General features: G+C 37.7%; 1 protein-coding gene across 3 annotated transcripts; it reads right to left on the bottom strand.

The window, feature by feature from the left end:
- SUV39H2 (SUV39H2 histone lysine methyltransferase) lies at positions 1–22991 on the bottom strand. 3 transcript variants are annotated; one of them, XM_036097024.2, is made up of 6 exons: positions 22793–22991; positions 20040–20185; positions 6981–7652; positions 4798–4944; positions 3077–3206; positions 1–2297 (listed from the first exon to the last, which is right to left on the bottom strand). In XM_036097024.2, exons 1-6 carry the CDS (start codon positions 22821–22823, stop codon positions 2191–2193), a joined length of 1233 nt encoding a protein of 410 aa, XP_035952917.2. In that variant the 5' UTR covers positions 22824–22991; the 3' UTR covers positions 1–2190. The 3 variants fall into 3 exon arrangements, with proteins under 3 accessions (XP_035952917.2, XP_077931301.1, XP_077931300.1); XM_078075175.1 differs by lacking the exon at positions 22793–22991 and adding an exon at positions 22391–22542; XM_078075174.1 differs by lacking the exon at positions 20040–20185 and having other exon boundaries at positions 22793–22990.
- Between the last annotated feature and the right edge of the window lie 4872 nt (positions 22992–27863).

Below are 27863 nucleotides of genomic sequence, written 5' to 3'. Positions count from 1 at the left end.
TAGAAAATCAAATGCCAAACTAAATTTATTTTGCTAAAGAAAAATGAACTGTAAGAAAAATAAATGCAGTCTAGATTTTGCACAGAGGGGGAAAAGACCCTGAGATTACCAACTGTGTATCACGATCCTCATGTAGGTACTGAAAACAATGATACTAATACAACTTGCACAGTGGATTTACAGTTTAAACTCGATCTAAATATTACCCTTGAATATTGGCTATATTTATACTGAGAGAACAAATTCTGATAACTTGGGAAACTAAAGAAGCTAAATGTTGACTTAAAGGCTTTTAACAGCTTCATGTACGGAGTTCCTATTTTACTAAGTCCAGCTTTTTAATAAAATAAGGATAACAAAGGTAATTAAAATCTCAAAGACCCATTAAATTTCTAGTAATAAGGACAAAATGAAACAAGTTTACTGAAAATAGCCACTTTCCCTTTGCCCTCCTGTTTTACATTTTTTTTTTAACACAAGTAGACAAGAATAACTGGACAGTAAAACACTGACTTTTTAAGAATATTAAAATTACATATTTAAACCTGTAAAAATTATAATTCAAAGTAAGCTTGGCCATTGGAGCACCTGTAAATCTGTGATGCTTTCTCACCACTGACACCATGTGACTATTTTGTCATAAAACATAAGAAATGGCACCAAAAAATGTATTTTTCCTTGACACCTTCTGCAGATTTTGGTTAATACACTGAGACTCCAAACATGTAAAGAATTTACCCTGTATTATGAAAGAGCAAAGTCATGTGGTAGCAATATAATGCATAATAAAGTGTAGCTTCTCCCAAAAAAGAGGTTAAAGATCAAGAAGATATTTGAAGTGCTGCATTCTTGAAGTCAGTTCAATTTTACCCAAACTTATTTTAGGTCATTAAAGCAATGGGGCAATGGACTTAGGTACAATTTAATTAGGAATACTGAAAGCCAGATTTACTTGCTGCGTTTACCTTCATGTTGGACACCATGATTACAAATGCCACAATGACAGAGATGAAAACACGTTTTTTTCCTGATTGAGGTTTTACTATGCAGGAAAACAAAAACCAAGGAATATATTCCATTTCAGTCTTCATGGTTCAAGTAAAAAAAGTTCTCATTATTCAGGTACACACTTTGGCCAAGCCAAGTTTAGCTTTATCACATTTAAAAAATTCATGTATAAAAAATAAGTATCAGTTCAAAATATAGATTATTTTAAGAGCCTGCAGGAAATAGAAAAATAATTAAATTTGGTGGAAATGTTAAAACTGCCTGAAATTCAGAAATGTACTATTAATGTATTGTATGAAACATTATTGTTAGGTGCAGCCGCACTCAGGGGTAGCTTGTTCTGCTGTTTGTGTTTAGACCAGAGGAACTCGACATGGATCTCAGTTCATGTTACTAAGAGGGGCCCTTCAAGTGCTCCCTTTCCCTCTGCCCAGCACTCCAAAAACCCTTTTGTGGTCCCACTGCCCCAGCCTTTCGAAGCAGCATAATGGCCAGCCATTCTAGAATTGTAGAACTTTTTGGAAATTATCCTTTTAAGGGAATAAAAGTCTTTAAGAATTACTGGTTCAGACATACATGCCTCATAACAGTCAAGATTGCTTCAAAATATGAATTAAGCTGTAAATTTTTTATATTTAATTTTAAACCTTAAATTTATGTATCAGTAAGACCCAATATTTTAATGAAAGTAGGAAAATAGTATATAGTATCATCTGTTTGTCTCAAATACAAGTACAGTGAGTAATAATGGGAATGACAACATAACAGAATAGCACTTGTATATATTTGCCCTAACTGAATTAACTTTCTCTAAATTCAAGGTGTACGCAGGTTGAATATTTGATCTTAGTGACTGTTACGCTGTCAGTTCAATGCTTAAACACTGAAGGAGGCATTTCTTTATTCACACAGACTTTTTATGTATGTATATGCTCATCTGTAAATACTTTTCATGTTTGGTACCTAATTACTAAATATGTGTATTTCAAATTAGTCTATGTGACCCTGTGTTCTTCTCTTCAGAAGCATCAGTAATACATTTGGCCAATAGTTTGAAATATGAACTGTAAATTAACATAGCATATAATCTTGATAATATGAAAAGAGTCCCAAATACTTTTTTGAAATGTTAACATTAGAAAAAAAACAAAACTACAATCATCAGCTCTATTTCCTGAAAATTCAGTTGAGGTAACCTCTGCAAGTCACAGCTCCACACTTGCACACAGTTCTGACCCTCTTTTTGGCTGGGCTGTGGTCAACAGAATCTGAAGATATATCTCCAGAACCTGATTACATAGAAAAAGAAATACAGAAGTAAGAATTAAGACAATTCAGGAGGAAGTTCAAATTTTCTATCAGTTTTAAGTAAATGTAAATATTCAGAGACAAATCATTATGAATTATCTTGAAAGGATGGTGTGGGCTAGTAAGAGATAAAAGCATACGCTATTAGCCCATACTTAAAAGAATAGCTTTCGGAAATGATGGAACTTAACTGGGAAAATCCAATACACAATCATTCAGTTTCATACATTACTTAAGGGCCATAAAGCAAGGCCAAATAGTAACACCCTGTAATTAATACTTACAAAAAACAAAGAAAAAAAATATTGTCACAATAAAGCAAATAAAAGTACCATTTTTTTTTTTAAAAAAAAAGCCAAATCCTAGTAGGAATGGAATAAGTTCATTTGTGATTTAAGTCGTATTTTCAGTCTCTTAGTAAATATTCAGAAATGTATGCCTTACAATTTTAAAATACAAGTAATATTGAGAAAAGATGTATATGATAAGCTTTCATAATGGAAATTATGAAAAAAGCAGGTGGCAACGTGATACAGAGAAAAGAGCATTACTCAGCTCAAGGTCAGGCAGACCTGGATTCTAGTTTTACCTCTGTCAGATTAGCTTTGTGACCTTGAGTAAAATGACAAACTCTTATAGCCTCATTTTTTCTCTTCTTTAATATTTGCTTGGTTCGGATCTTTTGGTTCAGGTCTTTTTTACTCTGATTCTTCATATTGAAACAACTGAACACCAATCAAACTGTACTTGAAAACCATACCTTTCATTTGATAGTCAAAGGTGAGCTCTTCTCCAGCATTTATGGTTCTTGTGGAAAATAATGCTATTCGGGGAAGACGGGTGTCAAGGTTGTCAATGAAAACATTGAACACCTGAAGATTTGGGTCACACTAAGAAGGAACATTAGAACCCATTTAAGTAAAAATGACATGAACAGGCTCTTCTACATTCCATATAAAATAATTTCTCGACTATTATTTTTTAAGTTCTATTAGAAATTACAAGGTTTATTGTTTAGTGGTCTTTGAGGCACGCAAATTAAAAAATACTGTTTTCACTTATAGAAAATCTCAGACATACACAACACTAGCAAAAATAATAAATCCACATATATTCACCCTGCAGCTTTAACAATTATTAACATTTTTACCAATTCTGTTTCATCTAGTCTCAACCTTTTAACTTTTCTGAGGACTTGTCATGCAAACCCTAGATAACATTATCATTTCACCTGTATGTAGTTCATTTCAGTTAGTAACGTGATACAGAGAAAAGTAAGTAACGCGAAATAGAATATTTAAAAAATCAAGTCAGCATTATACAACTCAAATTTTATACTGCATGGAGTTTCATTGCTTTAACCTCTGTTTGGAATTGTTTAATATTTTGAGAATGCTACATTAAATTCTGGACAATGCAAGAAGAAACATCTAGTGAATCATCCTAAGAAATCAAAATAAGTGTTTAATTGTCCTTGTATAGAATACATCTGTTTTGAGAGTATCTCAAATTTATCATTAAGAAAAAAATTTTTTTAAAAATTAAAAATATTAAAAATAAAACTCACAACAAATGAGTCAGAAGGTTTCTGACATTTCACTACTAAACATAAGCTAGTTTCTTGGTATAAAATCCATCATAAGTTTAGCATGGCCTACTTTCTTATATGGGCAGCTACATAACTTACCCATATCTGTTGGCACTTAGTAGGTACCCAGTAACTATTCAACTCCCTTATTTTTAGAAATAGTTTATAGAGTATAAAATTCTACAATCAGGGTTCCAGCTGTATTCTAAGTTCTTTTCAAACATGAATTAAAAATTAGAAAATTAGGCTTAGGCTTAGAAAAACAGCCCTAAATACTTAATCTGCAAATTCTTAAATTTTATAAATATGTTAACAAGTTACATGTTAACTTCTACAGTTGCATGTGATTCCTAACCCTTCTACCTCTTAATTCCTCCGCTAACTTTGTCCTCTACATTAACACAAAACCTAACTTACAAAGTTTTGAATGATTAAATGAAGTAACATACATAAAAACTCTTGCAAAATGCATGGTATTTGGTAGGCACCTCAATGAATTTTCCTAATACGGCAATAATACCATAACCTAACCAAAGAGGTCTTTGTATTATACTCTGGAAATATTAAAAGGGTAAGTAATTTAAAGATAATTATTTCTCAACTATGGAAAATCATTAAAAACAGTGCTAAGTTGATTAGTCCTGTCTATTCTTTTTTTTTTTTTTTTTTTTTTTTTAAGATTTTTTATTTATTTATTTGACAGAGAGAGAATGAGAGAGAAAGCACATGAGAGGGGGAGGGTCAGGGGGAGAAGCAGACTCCCTGCCGAGCAGGGAGCCCGATGTGGGACTCGATCCTGGGACTCCAGGATCATGACCTGAGCCGAAGGCAGTCGCTTAACCAACTGAGCCACCCAGGCGCCCAGTCCTGTCTATTCTTTAAGTATCACTTACACTGTGATTCACAAAATGAGAGACATTTCCATATCGGGCTGCATCCACAGTGAATTCATCAGATTCATAATCCAGATCAAAGAGATATGTGATTCCCTTGTTGTCATATAACTGCCCCCGTCTTTCAGCTTCTTCGCTTGTGATTACCTAAAAAGAAAAAACTACAGTATATTATATAGCTATTGTTGAACTGAAGAAACACACTCATCCATAAATTTATTAACATACTAATGCCTACAAAGTATTATGCTAAGCGAAATAAGTCAATCAGAGAAAGACAATTATATGACCTTACCTATATGTGGAATTTAAGAAACAAAACAGAGGATCATAGGGGAAGAGAGGAAAAAATAAAACAAGGTGAAATCAGAGAGGGAGACAAACCATAAGAGACTCTTAATCATAGGAAACAAACAGGGTTGCTGAAGGGGAGAGGGGTAGAGGGATGAGGTAACTGGGTGATGGGCATTAAGGAGGGCATGTGATGTAATGAGCACTGGGTATTATATAAGACTGATGAATCACAGACCTGCACCTCTGAAACCAGTAATAAATTATATGTTAATTTAAAAAAAAAGTAAAGATACTCTAAAAGCTTATTTTTCCTGTAATTTGTGCAGTTACAAATGGAAATCTGTTACAAATACAGGAAAGGCGGCATGCTAAATTTGCAGTCAACTGTATGGAAAGTTTAGTTTCATAGAGTAGGCATAATATTCTCTAGTTCCATCCACATTGTTGCAAATGAGTATCTTGTAAATTTAGTCCTTACATTCCGTTATGTCCTACAGAAAGCTATAATTGGGTAGCTTTTTGAACATCTGAATAAATTGGAATGAAAGTAGTACTGTCTCAATTTGTTAACTGTGGGTTGTCCTAATTCCTGTCTTAAACAGCCTTGATTCTTTTGCAGTCATTTCTGCCCTTAGTTTTCCACATCTTTCCATCCAGCTCTTCTAGAGTAGTTTGTGTGAATATTTGTTTTGATGACACTCTTGTTTTCATGAAATTCTGTAGCTCAAAACCATCGTCTACAGTTCTGTTCTAAGAACACAGCTTTACCAGATGCTCAGCTTAGGAAACCAAAAATGTCTAAAGTGATTCATGGTGTCAACCAGATTTAACTACGGCATTCAGTAAGCCAAAACAGAGAGGAATTTGATTATACAAGATCTGGTATCCCGAATAGTGATTTACAATAATCTGCCATTGTCTAAAAATGGAAGGATCGAAGTAGGGTTCCAATTTAATCTCAGAATTCTAGATGAATACAGATAATTATACATGACTTAGTTCCACATAACCTTTAAAATGTCAGATGTGACAACCTGAGATATGCAGTCACACTTGTATTTTCTAGTCACAGCTTAGTCCTTCACTCAGTTTGAGGAAGTGTAGTGCAGCGGCAAAGTGCACTCATCTTGGAGCCTTGGTTTTGAATCCTGGCTCCTCTTCACTACAATGTGACCTTGTGCAGGTTGCTGAACTTCTCTGTGCCTGTTTCCTCATCTATAATAATGGAGATAACACTACTGTTTCCACATCTATAATAATGGAGATAACTCAGAGTTATTGAGAGTATTAAGGAGTTAAAACATCAGGTGCTTAGAATAGTATGTGGTACATGCAAATACTATTTTTTGTATATTTACATTATACATATAAAAATAAATTTGCTCAGTCTGGCAATTTAGAGAATAGTCTCCAGCTGAGCTACAATGAATTTGGATTTTCTGGTGGATTCAATAAATGCTTTTAAGGTTATTTTACAACACTTCCTAAGAAAGCATTTTTCTACCCTACAGTATCTCTCATGTTGATACGATACTGAGTTTTGCCAACTACACTTAACCATGTTTAGTCAAGTGGATGAATTATAATCTAAAAGTTTTCAAAGTCAGCAGGTGTTTAGATCTGATTTTCTTCTTAGGGCTTTTATGTAAAAAACAGTCGCCATATTTTACAAATGCCAGTTTCAATGACTATGAATGGGTGTTTCTGAAAGAGGACTATTTTGTTTGTCATTATAGATATATTTTTGTTCATATACAAGTTTGTATTTCTAACTATGCCAGTGAACCCTTCTCTCACTTGCAAATGGTAATATAAAAACGTACCAATATTTGTTACTGATGTAAAAAAAGCATAAACCTTCCACACCCATTGTTTTAAGTTGAACATACCTCTCCAACATATTCCATGACAAAACTCATTCTTTTAATCTTCACAAGGGTTTTTACACCCCAGCCACAGCCATTGCTAGTTCGAAAGATGCAAAGAGAATACTGGGTGCCTTTTTGTACAATCCTATTGGGACAATCGGGTCCACATTGACACCTTGAGTTGCATTCATAAATGGGGGTACCAGGTGGGATTTTAATTTGCTGGTTTTTATTATAAGCCAAAAGAACTCCAGCTTCAGCAGGACAACATTTCTCAAAGAAGCAGTCTGTACATGAACAACCAAAGGTAGCTTCATTGACTAAGCTGATTCCAGGAGCTGGTTTGTATTCATTAATGTAGTAGAAGTCTGAAGGTGGGCCCTCTAAGTCAACAGTATTTTCAACAAAAATCATTCCTTTATGATTCTTTCTTCTGTTGAGTTCATCTTGCCATCTCTGCAGAGCTACCCTTTGTTTGGCCTTCTTTACAATATATTCGGCAACGGCAGGTTTCAAAGCTTTGTTATTGTCTTTTAGAGATATTGCTTTGCCTTTGTTTACCTGAGATAAATAATTATGCTTGTCATTAGAGAACTGTTGAAGTAGTAATGGGCACTTGAGATTTTGCAAAGGTTCCCAAGTATTTGTAGAATCTGGCCATCCTTTCCATTTTACAAGATAATACTCCATATCCTTAAAATATAAAAGAAAATTGAAGTCAGATTATGACAGTCCTAATTACTTAAAATAATTTAATATCTTAAAGAGTAAGGTAGCCATTATCATTCTTCTTAATAAAGTTCAGAATATATTGAGTCAGAGGTTTCTAGTGGATGCAATACAAAACATAAAACTTTTTTCTTTATATTACATAAATTAGGTACAGAATTTAGTTGTGGCATAGTATGTTTGAGCACAGTAAAAGAATTGCACGTGAATATAAGAGTACTGAAATTCATGAATATTTTACCAAACAGTAATTATTAAACAAAGTCGTATTTCGTATTTATCTTGATCATGGAAACAGGTAGTCTCAAAACTAACAATTTATGACCTACGTTAGTGCTTCACTTGGCCAGCACAGATGTAGGTATCCTCTAAGGCAGGTAATTTTAATATTTTACATTGGATATAAGGCAAGTTCTATTTCTCAATATCATGGGCACACATCCCTTAGATGTTCTAGAGACACCATGTCCAATACAGTCATTCCTAGCAGCATGTAGCTATCAAGCACCTGAAATGTGACTAGTCCAAATTGAGATGTGCTTTAAGTGCAATACACACTGAATTACAAACACTAAACACAGAAAAAGGTAAAATATTTCTTAACATTTGAAAAATATTGATTACATACTGAAATATTTTGCTTTTATTGGATTAAATATATTATTACTTTTTAAAGATTTGTTTAAAGTCCTCTCTATGCCCAACGTGGGGCTCAAACTCACAAGCCCGAGATCAAGAGTCACACACTCTACCGACTGAGCCAGCCAGGTGCCCCGAATATATTCTTGAAAGCAGTCTCACCTGTTTCATTTCACTTGTTTAATGTGATTACTAGAAAATTTAAAATTATATATATGTAGCTTATATTGTTTCTACTGGACAGACATCACGATTCCAGAGAATTCTTACCTTATTTAGACTCACCTGTGAATGGATTAGGTAGCAGGCACTCAAGCCACCTAACACCAAACATTTTGATTTATCCCTCAGACTGCTGTTGTGGCCACCATGGTCCCTAGAATTTTGCCTTCCTACCCCAGTGACTTGACTAGGTTCTCTTCCCTTAAAATCAGGGAATGCCATGTTAAGTTTCTCTTAAAAAAGGTAGTTAAGTGCGTATAATAAAAAAAATTCTAAAGCCCTTCAATTTTTTTCTTTGTCCTCTGGAATAACTCACATATACCCACACTCTAAAATATGAAAGTGATTAAACTGTATATTCTACAGTTTTTAGTTGTTTTAAATCATAGATATGGATTAAAAACCTAATTGGGATACATTTGCTTTTTCCTGAAATTTTTAACAGTTTTTATTATAAAGGGTATGTATAACACTTGTTTTATTATTGATTAATGCCATATAACCTGGAAGGTTTAGGAAATGTTACTGAGGCACAAACTGGGGAAAAGGAGCCCCGAGGCAGCTCTGCTGAAGCAAACCACTCAGCCAGTGATTAAGTTTATTTTCTTCCCACTGATTCGTCTCAATGTTTTAGTATATTCTACTCAAAAAGCAACACTGCTTGTGAATTAACTTTCCTTCTTTATGAAAATGGTCAAAATATGCTTTACCTGTTTAAAAAATGTGGTTAAATTAAGGTGTGAGGATATGCAAAAAACTGTACTTTCTTGAAAATACACACTGTGATTTCAGGGAAAAAAAGGAAAAGCTTAGTTAGACATACTTAAGTGTTAGTCAAACTGGCTCACTAAGTGTAACACGGATTTCTCCCTCCTGTCAGGTAATTACTACAATTTAGGATTTATGTTAGTAGATATCTGCTCAACAATAATGTGACCCACGTGGCAGTATCTAACATATCTATTCTACTTCTTATCTAGGAAAGTTTTTAATTTTTCTGACTCTGGAATAAAGCAATGCAACTCTGGCCCTTTTTTTTTTTCTGCTACAGTTTTTCCTACCATACCCTGGATTATGCCAACAGTTGTCAGCAAATAATGGAAGAAACAGAAACACTGGCTTCAAATCAGATGATTAAGCTAAATTATCATTCAGCAAAATCAGTTAACACCAACCCTCTGAAGTCAGCTTCCAAAGTAACATTATCATATTGTTTAGTAATGAGCCAGCTGCATTGTTAGTGACTGTTTTGTATGTTAATACCATCAGTACCTACTTAATTTACAGATGGTAAAGATGTTTATAAAACATGAGTGCCTTTGGCAAAATAGTATAGAAATACTAGTAATATTTTATTTCTACTTTGTAGACTTATTTTAGTAAGTGCATTTTACTTTAAATCCAAAAAAGATATTTCCATTTTGAAAAATTGGTAATTTTACACAGAAAAATTAGTTTGGCCTAACAAATTTAATTAACTCAATTCATTAAAAATTCCAAATAAAAGCCCAAAAGTTCATAAGCCTCATATATATCAGTATTTTATTCTGATATGCAGTCAACTCTTGATTACCCATAGAAATGGAGTACAGTTGTAAAATGATCCATCAATCACTCCTGTATAATTTAGAATGCATTATAAGAATTTTGTCTTAAACACATTTTCCCCCACTATATTTGGCTTAGGTTAAATTCATTCAAATATTTTAGTATTTAAAATAAGTACATGAAAGTTCAGCCACTAGGGGGTGTAGGGGGTGTGATGAGATGTTAAGGTAGTGCTAGTCTTGAGGGGTAAAATCTCTCTGGGAAAAGAAGGCAATAATATGTACAGTAAGTAGCAATGCAAGGCGGTACAATTTTAAGTGACAAAACAAGACAATAATTACCACTCGTATATAAAGAAGGAAATCAATATAGTCAGAAAAGAGCACAGAGAAAACAGAACAAACCAAACTGTGAAAGACTGATAGAATTTGTTGGGTAGGGAACAGGGCAGGCAGGATGAAAAACACCAGCAAAAGCTTGGAGCTAAGATTTGTATGAAGTATCCAGAAAACAGCGAAGAGATGGATTTGGCTAGCTTTAAAGTTCAGAATATTGAAGCAAGAGGTTAAACGGCAAGGCAAGAGCAAATTTTAGCCTTGAACACTCAACAGAGGCATTTGAACTTTTTTTATAGGCCAATGGTTTTTACAATTCTTAGAAGCCATAGTGTTTCTATGGGAAGCTTCATTACATACAAATACATTTGATTCCATCTTGTTTATTAGAAATAATTTACCAGTCTTCTAATTGCTAAGCCAATGACTCTTCAGTCCTCATGTTACTTGACTTAGGCTTTGACATCACATTTCTCTCTTCACTATTATTCCTTTACTGCCTTCTTTGCTGAGACTACTTACTATCCCTGTCCATCACTTAATGCAAATACTCGGGGCTCTGTCCTTGGCCCCTTTCCACACCAAGTAAGGTTTATCGCTTTTGAGAATCTGGAGAAAGCTATGGACCTTCCCCTAACAAAAGTCACATATGTACTATTTTGGATAATGGAGAATATCTGGATTCCAGAGGTTAAGAATTCTTGCTCTAAATGCTCTCTGGGCAACCTCATCACTCCAGTGGTGTTAATTATATGCTGATGACTTCCAAAATTTTATTGGCACCCCCATATATCCAATAGCCTACTGGGTGTCCAACAGGTTCTTATATCCATCTATCTCCATGGAACTCACCACTGTTCTTCCTAAATGGATTTTTTTTCTCCTTTTCCCCACCAAGGGTAATCTTACCCATCATCTACCCAGTCACATGAGTCGCAAACCAGGAACTCAATCTAGATTCTTCTTCTCAATCCATCATCAAGTTTCTTCAGATACTTGTTCCTGTCCATCTTTATTACCATAGCTCTAGTTACTTCAGGCCTTCAATTCTTGCTGGGATTACTGCATTAGTCTCCTAACTGGTTTCCCTGCCTCTGGCTGATGACACCCCAATTTACCTTTACTAAAGTGAAGTTTTCTTATAAAAATAAGAAATCCATAGTACCAGTCATTCTGTTACTTTCTTGCTTAAAAATTTTAACGGCTCCCCCACTGCCTAAAGAATGAAGTTCAAACTTCCTATTATAACAAAGATCATTCTTGATTGGGTCCCTGATGCCTCTCTAACACAGTCTTCCAACATGGCCCCATTCACACACCACCCTCCAGCCATACTGAACTGCGGCTGCTAGTACTTAAACATACCAGGCCTTTTCACCCCTTTCTCTTTGTTTACAAAGTTCTAATTACAGTGGCCTCTTACATTTCCATAACGAACTTATTTTGGTCTCATTTTTTACGTGTGGAAAACCTATTCATCTTTAGAAGTCAGCTCAAATGTCACCTACCCCGTGAAGTCTTTCCTGACTCTCTTGCCCAAGGAGAACTGATCACTGCCAATCCCCTTGTGTTCCCATTTCTAAACTTAACCAGAGACCAAGAGGGATGAAATCTTGTTCTTCATAGCCCCAAAACCAAGCACAATTGCCTACTATATCCTAGGCTTTGACTGTTTCTGAATGCAAAACAAAAAATATGGCTACCAACATATGTGTAATATAAAAAAATCACAAGAGTAACTACATGAATCTTTAAAAGAAATACAAGCTGTTAAATTTAATGTAGATAGTAATTCATGTTTTTTCAATATTTGTTCTGTCATCTGCTGTCTATAGCCAGTAAGTGGTAGCAAGCACAAAAACTTAATATATATATATATATATATATATATATATATATATATATGGGAAAACAAAAAACAAAAACTATCTTCCCATTAGCTAATCTTCCCTGAAAGTTTTGAAATCATCATATTCAGTATTAGTGGTAGAACAGCCTGAATCTAATTAGGAAAACACTAGTGTTCCATGGAAAGTCACTGGATTTTTCAGGACAGTAACTGACCAAGTAGCAATTCTGAGACCTGGGCTAGTGGTCCAAGACTGACACAACTGAGCAACATGACCCTGGAAAAGTCCTTTCTTGGAGTTCTCTTCCTGATGTCTCAAATATGGATTTTAGTCAAATGACTTCTATGTTATTCCAGTTCTTAACAAACCACTCTGAGTGCACTCAGTCTTTCAGTAATATTAATCTATGTTAGAGGTGGACAATTCTGCCAGTATGTGTCATTCAGCAAGTGGTGGTTCTAGAGACAAAGAACTACCTGGATACTTTATGAAGTCAAAGCTTTGGTAATATTTCTCTCTTAATATTTGCTTATTAAGGGAGAAGCCTTACCAATGTGCATGGGGGTTCTGGTTCTTCAATGATGAGCTAAGTATGTTAATAAAGAGTATTCACAGTTTTGTCAGAAATGTTTCTGTATGAAAGGTGAACATGGCAGGAACATGTTGCAGGAAAACCATACAGCACTGACACTACCACAATTTGTTGAAGTGGACCCTGACATGAATTCACAACAGTAAGAGCCCTGTCATTCCTCCAGTGAGCATTCATTCCATTTCCCAAACTGGCTATTTCAGAACTCCTCCACTTTGTTCAAGGTCACTCTCCCACTACCTTATTTTCAGTAGCCCTAGACCTCTGTTCCTAATGCAGAGAGAAAACAGAAACTCCCTTATTTCCATCCTTCCATGGACATGTAACTAGAGAAAAGGTGGATGCTGATACAAGAGATGTACTTCCTCCATCAATTATCCCACCTCTCCCATCTCTTCAGTTTCTCCTCTACTTGTTCTCACCAGCATTTAAACCTCCCTCACTTTTTTATTTTTAGCTTTTTAAGCCTCCCTCATTTTTTAAAAGCAAAATTAAACTAAACCTCCTTTGAGATATAAATGCTGGAATATATAAGGAATTTCAAAAAATAGGATAAATGACTAAAAGTTGAGACAGGAGACTCAAGGTCACAGGGGTGGAAGATTTCTTTTCAGTGTAAGAACATTCAACTTTTAGAACATTCGATTTCTAAAATCACATGCATATATTACCCATACAGATTTTTAAATAAAAATATAAAATTATAAACACCTTTAAAACCTACATAGCCCTTTTCTTCAAAGCTAGACTTTTCAAAGCATTGTCGATACTACTTGACTCTACTTTCTCACCTCTAATTTATTTATTTATTTATTTTAAAGATTTTATTTGTCAGAGATAGAGCACGCACACAAACGGGGGACTGGCAGGCAGAGGGAGAAGCAGGCTCCCCACTGAGCAAGGATCCCAATGTGGGACTTGATCCCAAGACCCTGGGATCATGACCTGAGCCAAAGGCAAACACTTAACCGACTGAGCCACCCAGGCGTCCTTCACCTCTAATTTATTCTTTAATTCATTCTATTTCAGCTTCTTCTATCCATGCACAAACACTGCTCTAACAGCATCAATGACCCTTCCATTGCTCAATGCAATGGGTCCCTCATGGTTCTTCTTGACCCCACTGGCCTCTCCCCTATTGTGCTAACATTATTTCTCCCTCAGGCTTCATGACTCATTCTTCCAGTTTTCTTCCTACCTTTCTTGCCAGTTTGTCTCAGTTGCTTTGATAGTTTTTCCCATGAGAATCCCCACCTCACCCACCATACTACTCATCAGTCCTTGCTCTCTTCTCACATTTTCTTTGCTTGATATTGCAATAGCCTCTAACCATTTTCAAACCATTCATGGTCCAACAGCCAGAACACCATCTTCAACACATCCATCTCATCATGTCACTCCCCTGCTCAAAACTAGTTAATGTTTCCCTACTGCCCTTAAGATAAAGTCCAAATTCTTTTCTTGAATTGTAGGGAGCTGTACTTCCTGGGTCCTCCCCATCCTTCTAGCCTCCTTTCAATCCCTCTTGCTGACTATGTTCCACTCACACTTTCTATTCCTTGAGGTCAGGCTCTCTTCTGCCTCAAGACCCTTCCCTACTTCTCTTTCCATCCTTTAGGGCTGAGTTTAAACACCATTTCTCACAAACGGCTGCCTAGTTTCTCCAGAAGTTACAACCTTCTGTTACATTAGCACTTACCTCAACTGTAAGTACGTTGTACAATTATATTTAAGGTTTTCCACCCTCACTAAAAGATAACTCCATGTATCAGAAACCATACCTCTGTGTCATTAATTGCTGCAATCCCCAGTGTCTAGCATATGACATGGCAGATGGCAATAAATATCTGTTGAGTTAATTCATGGGTAATCATATCCATTCCCAGAGCTTCAATTGCTATCTTTTTCCCAATTCAAAATCTGTTTTCCAGTTCTCATTCTTGACTTTGAGCCACATTTTCAACTACCTACCAGTCATTGTACATTTAAATGTTCTCAACCTTCTTCTCCAAACCCAACCTGGTCCTCCTATCCTAATCCTCCTAAATTGCTGGGTCTTGGTAAGCAGTCTTATCTACGCCACTACAAGTCAGAAACACGTTTTCATAGATGTAGATCCCTCACTGCTGGATTCCTACCCAATCCCGACCACTAAACCATAGACTTGTACATTTTATAACCATGATAATTAAAAAAAAAACAAAAACAAAAAAACTACCTATTTCTTTTTATCTCCTTTCGCTTCAGCACTATAATTTCTTGCCCAGATCACCGCAACAGCCTTTCAGAATGTTTAAATTATGTCATTCCCCTCCCCGCCAATCCACTTTCCTTACTGCAGACAGAAAATTCTCTGAACTAAATATCTGATTGTATCACTCTTTTTAAAAACCTTTCAAGTGATCCCCCATTGCTGTAGAATGCTGTGAAAGTTCCTTCACTCATCTCTCATCCTTTCCAACTCCCATATTCTAGCACTCCTTTCTCTGTACTAAAACCATGAGTTATAGTGTACCTGTCTTTTTTAGGCCTTAGGGGGATATCCCCTCTTCTGGGAAGCTTTCTGTGACCTGGCCCTGGTATACCTCCCACAGATACGTAATGAAGTCTGCCACTGTACTTATTATACTATATTGTAATGGATGGTTTACTTATCCATCTTTCCACCAGGCTGTGAGTTCCTTAAGGTGAGAGACAGTTTCTGATTAATCTTTATTTTTACCAGAGCCTAATGCAGTACCTGACACACAAAAGAAACTCAAATGTTTACTGAGACTATAGAAAGATGATATAGGAGCTATTAGTCAATAGATGGCTGCTTTAATCTAAGTCTGAAGCTAAGAATATCTAGTGTACTGGTGATTGTGAGGAATGGAGAAATCACTGATGCAAAAGCCAATTCAATTCATTAAGTACTAACTAAATACCCATTATGTACTAGAGACTACAGTAAGACCTAGTCCTGGCCCTAAATGATTGACAATTTAGCAGAGAAGGTATGAAACCAAGCTATAAAATGTGTCAAGTTCTAGAATAATACGAACAGTGCTTATTAAGTCCTGACTATAAAGCAGTTAATTTTACGGACATGGGGGAGGGGAGAAAGCTCAAAAATAAGTGGTAACCTTTCAGCTGAACTTTCCAGGCCAAAGAGAATTCTGTCAAGGAGAAAAGGGAAACAACAGTATTCCAGCGAGGGAACTGGATGAGAATAGCAAAAGGGCACAAGGGTGCATAATGTGTTCAAGGAACTAGAATATAAGCTATATCCACAATGCTTAGAACATTGCCCAGCTCATAGTAGGTGCTCATTAAATCTTAGCTAAATGAAAGAATTTATATGTATTTCCGTGTGTATAAAAAGTAGGATATGTCACAGGAGATGAAGCTGGAAAGGTAGTTGGTGGCCAGATAATAAAGAACCTCACTACAAAAGGTCTCAGCTTAGATTGGTAGACAAGCCATTAAAAGGTTTAAAGCGAGACCCTAACACAACCAGAACTGTGTTTTAGAAACATCTGTAATGGCTTTGAGGAATATGGTATTGAAACAGTGTCTCTTACGAGCTAAATGGAGGGGTACACACAAAAAAAGGACACGGTCATATGGTCTTTCACGTGCCCTGAACATGAGAAGGGAGAGAGAAAAAGGGTAGAGGTATGTGGAAATAATACTGGCTCACAGATTAAGTAATTTGTGCTAGAAACAAGAAGAAAAGAGGGATATAAGTGGTCCCTCTTAGAAGGGACCTAAGTGTGCAAGTAAGGGTGCTTATTCCAAAACAAGAAACCGAAAGGATTGATAAGAGGGCGAAAGGGAAACCAAAGAGCAAAAGCTATCTAAACCTAACTACAACATTCAGAATCCTGTATAAGAATAATGGTAGTTTCTTCAATGTAGGCACAGACCCCTACATAACTAACTGTTCAAGTACAGCAAGAATGAACATGAAAACACAAATAGAGAGACAGAGATAATATAATCTGATGACCTATTAGATGGTAGGTAGAAAGGAAGAATTAAAAATGTCTGAACTTAAAAGTTTAGGTAACTGGAGGTATTATGGTTTTCTTAGATTAGATAGGGAACACTATTAGATCAGGATGCAGATTTGAGGGAGGAAAACAGGTGTAGTTTTGAATATGTTGAATTTGGGAACCTGTACAGTGTCCAGTTTGAAATGAAGTCCATAAAGAGGTCAATGCCTCACAAAGATTTGGCAGTCATGAGTCAAACAGACAGAAGTAGAAACCACTGGGAAAGAGGTCATCTACAGAGTCACTTCAAGGTAAGAAGTGGGCCAAGGACAGAGCTGTGAAGGTTATTTACATTTCAGAGGAAGGACAGGCAAGAGACAATGGAGATTCAGAAAGAGTACTAAGAAAAAGGTGGGAAAAGGAGGGGAGATAGAGGTGAATAACAATGACAGAAAACACTTCTACAATATGAACATCACAGGTCAGTCTCTGTTCTAAGCATTTATCTATATCAACTCATTTAATGCTAATCATAACCCTAAGATGGGTACTATAACTATCCTCACTTTGTAAGTGAAGAAACGGAAAGACAGAGAGGGTAATTTGCTAAAAGTCACTCAACTAATAGATGGTAGAGATGGAGTATGAGCGTAGGCAGTCTCTCCTTGGACAAGAGAATTTCAAAGAAGAGAGAGAGGCGAACAGTGTCAGACATTGCTAAGAAGGAGAGTAAGATTTGAGGTCCTCATATTTGGAATTAGGAGGTCACTGATAGGGGCATAAATCAGAATAAAGTGGGTTAAAAAGTTAATGAGAAGTGACGAGACAATCCCCAGGAGAAGATTTTTACAAACTGTATATCTCATGAGGGACTATCTAGCATATACAAAGAACTATTACAACTCAATAATTTAAAAAAAACCCCAATTTTAAAAAATGGGCAAAGGCTCAGAATGGACAGTTCTCCAAAGATATACAAATGGCGAAAGCACAAAAAAAGATGCTCGGTATCATTAGCCATCAGAGAAATGCAAATCAAAACCACAAGGAGGTACTACTCCATGCCCACTAGGACAGCTATAATCAAAGAGTCAGATAATAATATGTGTTAGTAAGGAGGTATAGAAATTGAAACACTCATAACACTGCTAGTGGGAATGTCCCTTTGGAAAAGTTTGGCAGTTCCTCAAATAGTTAAACACAGAGAAATTGTATGACCCAGTAATTCAACTCTTAGGTATATATCCAAGAGAAATGAAAACATGTCCATACAAAAACCTCTACATGAATGTTCATAACAGCATTATTTATAATAGCCCCCAAACAGAAACAACCCAAATGTCCAAGTGAGGAATAAATTGTATATGCTATATCCCTATAATGGAATAGCTGGCAATAAAAAGGAATGATGTATTAATACATGCTACAACACGGACAAACCTTGAAAACACCATGCTAAGTGAAAGAAACCAATCAAAAAGAACCACATACATATTGTAAGGTTCTATTTATATGAATTGTCCAAATAGGCAATCTACAGAGACAGAAAGTAGATTACTGGTTGGCTAGGGCTAGTGGGGGAAGAAGATTGGGGAGGTTTGGGGAGTGGTGCCGAGTTTCTTTGTGGCGTAATGAATATGTGCAACCATCACCACAGTCAACTTTAGAATAACTCTGCGAGCATGCTAAAAGCTGAGTTGTACACTTTAAATTAGTGAATTGTATGGTATGTGAATTACATCTTGACAAAGCTGTTTTAAAAAGTTAATGGGAAATGAAGTAGAGGACAGGAATGCTTGAGTGGGGAGGCAAGGTCGAAGAAAGATTGGGGAAGACCTGAATAGGTTTTATTGACTGAGAGAAGTCACTGGAAAAAGAGAGCTTAAGAACAAAAAAAAAGAAAAAAAAAGCAAGCATCATGGATTAAGCAAAGTCCTAACAGGGATGGACAGGAAAAGGAAAACAGTGACAGCAAAGATACAGATAACTGGTGTAAAGTTCAGAGTTCATACTTGAAGGATCCTATATTTCACAGAAGTGGAAGACAGGGAAGTAAATACACTTCAGTGTCTGTGGCTGAATACGAAGGTGAAGGATAGAGTAAGAAGTCCAGAAAAGTAATAAAAATTAGAAAAACTGCTGATAAGAAAGGGAAAAGAAAGCAACAGATAAAAACCTTATGTAGAACCGAGTAGAGTGAGATTAGAAATAAGCTTTAATGGTATCAGTACGTGTGATTATAGGATATTCTTGGCTAGATTGGTCAGGCCACAGTTTATACAATAAGATGGCAGGTGACTTGGCTGTTTTGGGGTTGAAGGTTGCTGAAGAGTGTAGGTGAAATGCTTGATCATAAAATCCCATTGAGTGGGGAAGGTAGTTATATGAAAAGATGATGGATGTTTCAAAGGAAGAACTGGATTTAATGACTGAATCAATACGGAAGACGAAGGAGAAGGATTCCTAATTCATTTGTCTGGAAGAACTGACAAATAAATGACCAAAAAAGAGTTCTTGGAGAGGGAACAGACTACAGAAAGATGAATTACTCAAAAATATATCATAAGGTTTAGATTGAGGAAGGTTCCTAGGAAAACAAACCTGTCATTTTAAAGAGAAACAGGAATTCAGGTGAGGCCCAGAGAAATTAAATGACTTTGATAAAGCCACAAAGTACCAATCGAAGATCAGAAATGACTCTAAATTCCAGGCCATTCTATTACCCCACAGAACCTCACTAATATCTGGAGTTTGACATGATACAGGACATACAAATGGTGATGCTTCCTGAGGAGGTTCAATAGCACTAAAATTGGGTTTGAATTTCTAGGTTTATTTCAGGTGATAGTGGGGAAATATGATTCAGGAACAAAATGAATGACAGGAGAAGCCAATATGAGATAAAACATTTGCTCTGGTAATCCACACGGAGATAATCAAGAGTTGGATGTAGAATGATATAAGTACCTTAAAATATTCTAATGCAAGAACATTTAATGCTTCAAAATCCTCTCAATGTTATTTGGCAATATAGATGATAGGACATATAAATTTATTATGACTTAGAATTTTTAACATTAAGAAGAGCTTTTGCTTACTTTTAAGGTTCTTTTTATGTTACAGAAATATGAAATACTGAATTGAAGTCTTGATAAGGTCTCTTTTAAGGGGCTAGATATTTGCCTTACCTTTACTACCTTGTAGTCACACAAGTATTCCACCTCATAATTGTTTAGATTCCTTTTGGTGATTCCAATCGATTTACATGTGAGTTTTTCTTTTCTACATAATTCCTGAAGAGTATCAAGTGAAACTAGGCAAGGCACACACCAAGCTACAATAAGAAAATAGAATTCTTTACTAATGAAGTAGCTACTCAATTAAAACAAAAAAAGGAAAAACTTAAGACCTCTATATCCCCACCCTTCAACTGGCAAATTTTACAGGACTGAAAATTCATATGACAAGAAACCATTTATATGTCTTCAAGAAAAAGTTAAGCATTAAAGAACTATTTTGGTAAACTGGTCTTGGATTTTTTTCATGGATCTCTATCCTACTATGCTTAACTAATGTAAATTAATTTCTACTAAGCCACCTGAACAGTAAGTTTCATGTCTGTAAGCTTTCTTAAAATTACATATAGATGCAAACAGCAACAGAGATAATGTTTTTACCTTTTCCATTATATTCTATATAGAATATAAAGAATATAATCAGTTTTAATAAAATGTAGATCCTAAGACAAACTTATTGTTATTAAAAATATCTTAAATATATTTTAAAACAGCCTTACAAGTTATTAAAAACAACTTTCTCCCTTTCTCTTAGTTGGACAATAAGAAATGAAATTTTATTGAAATATAGTTCTACAGTAACATAGTCATACAGCAATCACATGCCCTACTTTTCCCATTCTGGAATGCTGCATGAAATTTTAAGTCCATTTATTATTTTGCCTATGCTGTATTATTATCAAGGTAAATAAGCCCAAGAATTATTACAAATGGAGAATTTATTTTCATAATTCTCATTTCCTGCATTGTTTTAAAGCCAAGATTTACAAAACAGAGTACTCAATTTACATAATCCATACCAAGCTTAAAAAAAATCAGACACAGTCATAATTAACCTTACAGAAGCCAGTAACTAAATGTGCTAAAGATTTTACTCTCAATTTTGTGTACATAGTATGCTACCACATGGCATATAAAATATGTTAACACAAACTGATGTTTAGAAATATATAATAAACTTGGTTTTATGGCTAGCGTTATGGTAAGCACTCCAGAGAATCAAGGGTCCTCTGCCCCACCCTTTGCTACGCTACCCAGCTACATGACTTTAGTCATGTTTTCATCTTTCCAGATTTCAGATTCACTGAAAAAGTGTGAGGGTGGGAGTAAAGTGGAATTAACCAAACAAAATCTATCAGTAAACTCAAGCTTTACTCGGTAGCTCTCCAAGGTAGTTGTGATAACCTTTTGTTTTGAGGTAATTTCCAAGGAAGAGAGAACACACAGCAGCTCTTAACTATATCCTTCCCTCACCCTCCCCAACTCACACTGGGGCTTCATCGTCAGAAACCCTGAAGCACGATTTCCACCACCCTGCTTCCTACAAAAGATTCGTAATTCTAGACCAAGAAAACGAAAGGTATTTTCTCCAAAAAAATATTTGGGGGAGAGACTGCTTACTGTGGAGTGGTGGTTTGGGTGCAGGAGAGTGGTATAACAGAAATGACCACTTAAATGTCTTCCATTTAAAAAACTTCGGGATGTTTTGTGTAAAGTTAACCTCACTATGCTGATCACGTGCAAAGGAGGTTCCTCTTGGATATCACCCAAGATGTGTATGTCTGTTGTCCCTACCATTTTTACCTAGTTTAACTTGAGGTTCAAGACAACCCTCGACGGAAATGCTATTTTTGAGGAAAAAAACCTGGAACATAAAAAACCGCAAACCCTGGTTAACAATTCCGATTATCTATGATAATGTAGAAGATAATTCATTTGCAAGATTAAACATTTTATTACCACTACAAAAACCTTAAACTAGGTTCACACTAACCCCTAGTGGAAGAAAAGTTTGGGGATAATGAGTTCATAATCTAGGTGGACAGTAGTGCTAGCAAACACCTTTAAATTCTAGAATGCCTTGAAAATTCCAGTCTTTCAGAGGGTGCGCGAGACAGGCAGGCGCACACACAAACACACACACGCTAGGATCTAATTCTCTGGCGTCCACATAAACAACACGCAAGTTCCCGGTGGGTATAAAAATTACCCTAAGGCAGAGGCTACGTCTTCAAACACCCACTTACTGGGATAGTATCCGACGGGGAATGTACCCTTAGCGTTCATACTTCAGCCCCAATTTCTTTTTTCCTCTGATATTGAGGTCACATTTACACCACCGGGTACTTCCCGCTTCCCAGTTAAAAAGCCAGCCCGAACACAAAACGTCCCGCCCAAACCACCACAAAGAAGTAAACCACACGCGTGCCCACAGGCCCTCGAGCACCCCCCCCGGGGATTACCAGGAGCCGCGGCGGCCGCCCGAATACCTCCACACGGCGACCAGGCGGGGAGGGGCCTCCGGCCCAACGGGCAGCGGGGGCCGGGCCACGGAGTCCGCAGGACCTCCGCGGAGCGAGAGACAGCCGACCTCGGGGCAGGGCGCGCGGACCGGGCCCCGCGGAAGCGGGGTGCAGGAAGAGACTGCGGGGAGCGAGCGGGCCGTGCCGTGAGAAGGGTCAGGGACCGGGGGAAGGGTGAAGCCCGCGGGGCGCCTTTGGGGGCCAAGGTGTCAGCAGAGCGGAAGGCGGCGTTTCGCCGCGTCGCGCTCTGGCGGGCCCACGGATCCCGGCCCCGCTTCCCGGGCCTCGGGAGTTTGCCTGGAGAACGGGGGACAGTGAGGGGTGCCGCTCTCCAGCCCTCACCTCCTCGCGCCTCGGCCCCAGCCGCCGCCATCTTGAGGAGCTTTCATTCAAACTGGCGCGGTCTGACGGGATAGCTCAGCTGGCCTGACGCCCCGCCCCCGCCCAACCTGCGCGGGAGTCGGGGGGCCCCGGGCTCGGGGCTGGAACCCGCGACGCGTCCTGACGTCACCGGAGGCCGACCCCGGCCGCAGCGGCGAGCGCGCATGCGCCCCAAGTCCCATTCCCGACACGCGGGAGGGCGCGGGAGCCGCTGGGGGGGCGGGGCGCGCGGTCCTGGCCAGGCGGCGCTTCTCTGCATTAGCGGCCAGCCTACCTCGATCGGGCGGTGTAACTCCTAATTCGGGAGTACGTACATCAGGCCTTCCCACGCTTTTTAGTTCTTTCACAGCAGCCCTACTTGTATGTTGTGCAAAATCCAAAATGTAAAGTGGAGCTGTGTGGTGCAGTTAGGTTTACCTCCCATGCCTGTTCCTCAGCCACCTGAGCCCAACCATTGTTTCCTTCCACGCTACACCCTAGATCAAAGGTTCTCAAAATTGGCTACATGTTAGGATTACTTGGAAAGGTTTTGTTTTTTGGTCCCACTCGCTGAGATTGATTTAACTGGTATGGGGTGTGACCTGAGCTTTGGAATTTTTTAGAGCTCCCCAGGTGATTGTAGTGTGCAGCAGTTTGAAACCACCAGTCGTCTCCATCTGCGCTTCTCTCACTTGAATGGCCATAGGAATCATCTGAGGATCTTGTTAAAATGCAGATTCAAATTAGGTCTGGGCTGGGACCTGAGGTTCTGCCGTTTCTAACGAACTCTCCGCCTGATGCTTCTGGGGGGGGAGGGGGTCCGAAGGGAAGGGTGTGCACAGCTTGCTAGCATGGCTGCAGGACGCCAGGTCTTCTCCGCTGGACAACTGTAGCAGCTCCTAACCGGGCTCCCCACTCCCCCACCGCCACGCCCCCATCCATTCTTTACACTGCTTCCATGGTGATTGTTCTGAACAGTCTAACGCAGAAATCTTAAAAGAGTCAATTGGGAAAATTTGGGTAGAAAGCCCTTTGACATCGACCAAGGATTTTTATTTTTTTTTTTAAGATTTTTTATTTATTCGACCAAGGATTTTTAAAAGAAATTTGTCAAAATTACAAAAATCTTTCAAAACATCATGTATAAATTTGAAATACTGTATACACAGAACATGGAAGAAATTAATTTGCTTGATTCCATTGTGAAGTACTGTCTAGCCACTTAAAAAGATGTTTATGAAGCCTTTAGTATCATGGGGGAAGTGTTAAATATGTTAAGCAAAAAAAGCAACAACAAAAACCTATAAAAGTTTCAACTACATTAAAAAGTATAGGAAGATAAATGTAAAATCTCTGGGGAGTGATTTCCTTTTTGATATCTCCTTTTTACATATTTAACCACTTTCTATAATGAGCGTCTTATTACCTTGGTAATAAGGAATAAAAGGTCCTATCCATCCCTATCATATGGAAGCCCCTTTGTGATATGGTGGGTCCTGTCCACTTCGCAAGCCTTACTGCTCATCATTCCCTCCTAATTTGTGACTTCCTCGAATATTCCTGCTCCCTGTCCCTAGGACTTCTTCAATTCTGCTCTTGCTGCTAGAAAATGCCTACTTTCCCCCATCTTTGCCAGGATTACTCCTAGAGACCCTTTAAGACTTAGATGCAGCTTCACTGCCTTCCTCCCCTCCCCAAGTGTATTCACTGCCAGTCCTATATGTTCTTAGAACAACCCAGGAGCACCCATCCTTAGTTTCTTTCTTGGTTTTTCTTCTACCTCATTGACCTCTCTTCACTCCCCTTTTTGGTTCCCTTTATCTAGCCTAAATGCTGGGGTTCCTCAGGGCTTGGCCCCAAGACATCTCTCTTAGGCTCTCTCCCTAAGCGACTGCCTCAGTTCCCATGGATTTATATATCATCATTATGCTTAAGGTTCCCAACTTTTTGTCTCCAGCCTTGACCTCTTCCCTGAATTCCAGATTGAATATCCATAGTGCCTAGCTGACATATCTTCTTAGGTGTTGCACAAACATCTCAAATTGAACACACTCATAAGAGTGCCCTTGATTTTTGCCTCCAGACCTGGTCCTCTCCACTGCAAGCATCCCCAAACTTCCTCATCTCAATACACTGCCTCTACCATCTACTCAGGGGTCCAAGAAGGAAATCTAGGTGTCATCTTGATTTACCCTCTCCTCATTCCGTAATTTCATTAGCAAGTTGTATCAATGCTATGTCCAAAATATACCTTGATTCTGCCTCTTTTCTCCATTGCTGCTGCTATGCCCTTAGTAGAGGCCGCCATTTCTCACCTGCAGTCCTACAAAAGCCTACCTGGTTTCACTTCCACCATAGCTTCCCCTCCAATCCATTTTCCATACAACTGAGTGACCTTAACACATAAAGTGGGACATGTCCTTCTCCTGCTTTAAATACTTCCCAGAGTACCTAGAATAAAATCCAAACCTCCTGATACCTTGCTAGGCCTTAAGTGATTAGAACCCTGCCACCCTGACCTTACTTTGTGCCACTCTCCTCTTTCCTCACTGTTCTTTAGGATCTTTTCCACCCATTCAGAAATCTTTTATGGTGTATCTCTTATGTGCCAGGCAATGTATGAGGTGCTAAAAGTAGACAGGAAAGAAAAAGACCCCATCCGCATAGAACTCATATCCTAGTGGAAGAAGCAAATAATAAACAAGCAAGTACATAAATATCTGAAGGCAACTGTAATTACTTCCTAGAGGAGAAGCTGCTCTCTCTTCACATGGCTATCTTCTTACTGCTTGGGTCTCTGCTTCTTCCACTTCCTCAGAGGCCTCTCCTGGTCACCCTATCTAAAGAAGGTAACTCCTGTCTTCCATTCTCTCTCCTTGGCACTAAATGCACTTCCCAACATTTGTATTTATTTTGTCTGTGTTTTTTGGGTCTTGATCAGTTTCAGTAAAAATTTACAGAATGAATTAGACTCTTGTAAATCAACTGTTTCCGTTGTCTTTCGTCTTCAACCCCATTAATTCCAGGGGATAGAGGAGACCTTGTCTCTTCAACAGGTACACTGTGTAACTATCTAAAGCAGCAGCTCTCAAAGTATGGTATAGGGACCCCGAGACCTTTCAGGAGGCTCATAAGTTCAAAACTTTACATAATAATATCAAGATGTTTTCTGACTTCTTTACTCTCCTCTCACAAGTATAGAGTGAAGTTTTTCAGAGGATACATAACTTGGATATTGTAATAGATTGAATGAAGAAACAACAGAGCTGTCTTCTCAAGACAGACATTAAAGAGATTTGAAAAAACATAATACCACACTTACTACTAAATCTTTTTTTGTTTTTGAAAAGTTATCTTTCATAAAAATGTTACTTAACATGTAATTTTTTTATTTAAAAAGCGAGTGATTTTAAAAATCTCTTGGTTTTAGGTCTAACCCAGGGTAGGGTAACATTTTTCAAAACATTCAGGAGACAAGGGGGAAACATACTAACTGTAATCCTCACCTGTAACTCAGGGAAGTTTGTTCTAGAAAGTTCCCTCCCATCTTCTCCATGGCCTGGCTTCTGAGGATGGTTCTGATCTTCCGTGAAAAACCAGATCCATGCCAGGCCCTTGGCCCCAAGTTATCCTTGGATCTCCCCAACATGCCCAGTAACAAGAGCTTGAGACTGATAGCGAAATTTCACATAGGAAGGAGGAAGGGAAAAATATGAGTCAAAGGGACTACAAGTTACAAAAGGAAGGAGGATGGTTCAACGGATAAGGAGGTGAAGGAGTGATAGGGAAACCAGAGGCAAAATATTTACTGCAACAGCTATGACTCCTGGGGGGAACCCAAATTCACCCCACACACATACCCAATATGCACCTTTGTATAGCCAACAACAGAAAGTGTCTGTAGCAGAAAAAAAAAAAGTGTTGGTTTTAACTTCTATATGGTAAATAACTATAACTATGTATGTATATGTATAAAACCAATATGGGGCACCTGGGTGGCTCAGTTGGTTAAGCATCTGCCTTCGGCTCAGGTCATGATCCCAGGGTCCTGGGATTGAGCCCCACGTCGGGCTCCCTGCTCAGTGGAGAGCCTGCTTCTCCCTCTCCCTCTGTCTCTCCCCACCCCCACTTGTGTTTGCTCTGTCTCATTCTATCTCAAATAAATAAAATCTAAAAAAACAAAAAAACAAAACCCAATATAAATAAAAGCTCTTTAGGTTCTCAATAATTTTTAAGAGTATAAAAGAGTCCTGAGACTAAAAAGTTTGAGGATCTTGGTAAATCCTGGCTATAAATGGAGAAGGAAATCAAAAGCCAGACGCATACATCACTGGCCTCAAGGGAAACATACAGAAATGCCTCCACCCCCGTTTTTTCCCATAAAGACCTCTGCAAATATGATTTCTGGAGACCCCTGGAGTGTCTCCTGTTTCATTTGAATGTTCTTCAAGAGGCAGGGAATAGAATGGACAATGTGAATTTAAATGAAATAATGCACATAAAGTGTTTAGAATAGTAAGCAATCAAGAAAAATTATTTACAAAAAAAGCATATGAGTATTAGTTCAAAATTCACACTGTCAGTTCTTGGATAAATTATTTAACTTCTCTGAATCTATTTCTGTTTCTACATGTAGAACACAAATAACAGAGGCTAGATTACTCTTTGCATATTGCAACTACTCAGAGAGTTATGGTGAGGTTACAATTTAAAATGAGATAAAGAATTAAAGCAAACACTGGTATTGTTATAAATGTTACATGGTTACTCACTGTTACTTTAGAAATCCTGACATTTTCCCACAGAATTTGTTTTGTGCTGCTACATTTTTTTTTAATCTTTAAAAGCTCTTACACATATAACAGCTTTGTGATGACAAGTATGTTGTGTCCTCCCAAGACTTTCACAGTATTATATATAGGAATTTATTTCTATCTGTGTATTTGGCTCTGTCCTTTGGACAGTATCAGACATGTAGATAGGCAAAATTATAGTTTGACATAATCTCTTCCTTTACCGGTAAAAGTGCAAATGTTTTAAAATTTTTTTTAAA

Source organism: Halichoerus grypus, chromosome 6 (assembly GCF_964656455.1).
Source record: "Halichoerus grypus chromosome 6, mHalGry1.hap1.1, whole genome shotgun sequence".
Classification (NCBI taxonomy): domain Eukaryota; kingdom Metazoa; phylum Chordata; class Mammalia; order Carnivora; family Phocidae; genus Halichoerus; species Halichoerus grypus.
The sequence above is the reverse complement of the archived record's forward strand: the minus strand, read 5'-3'. Positions and strand labels throughout refer to the sequence as shown.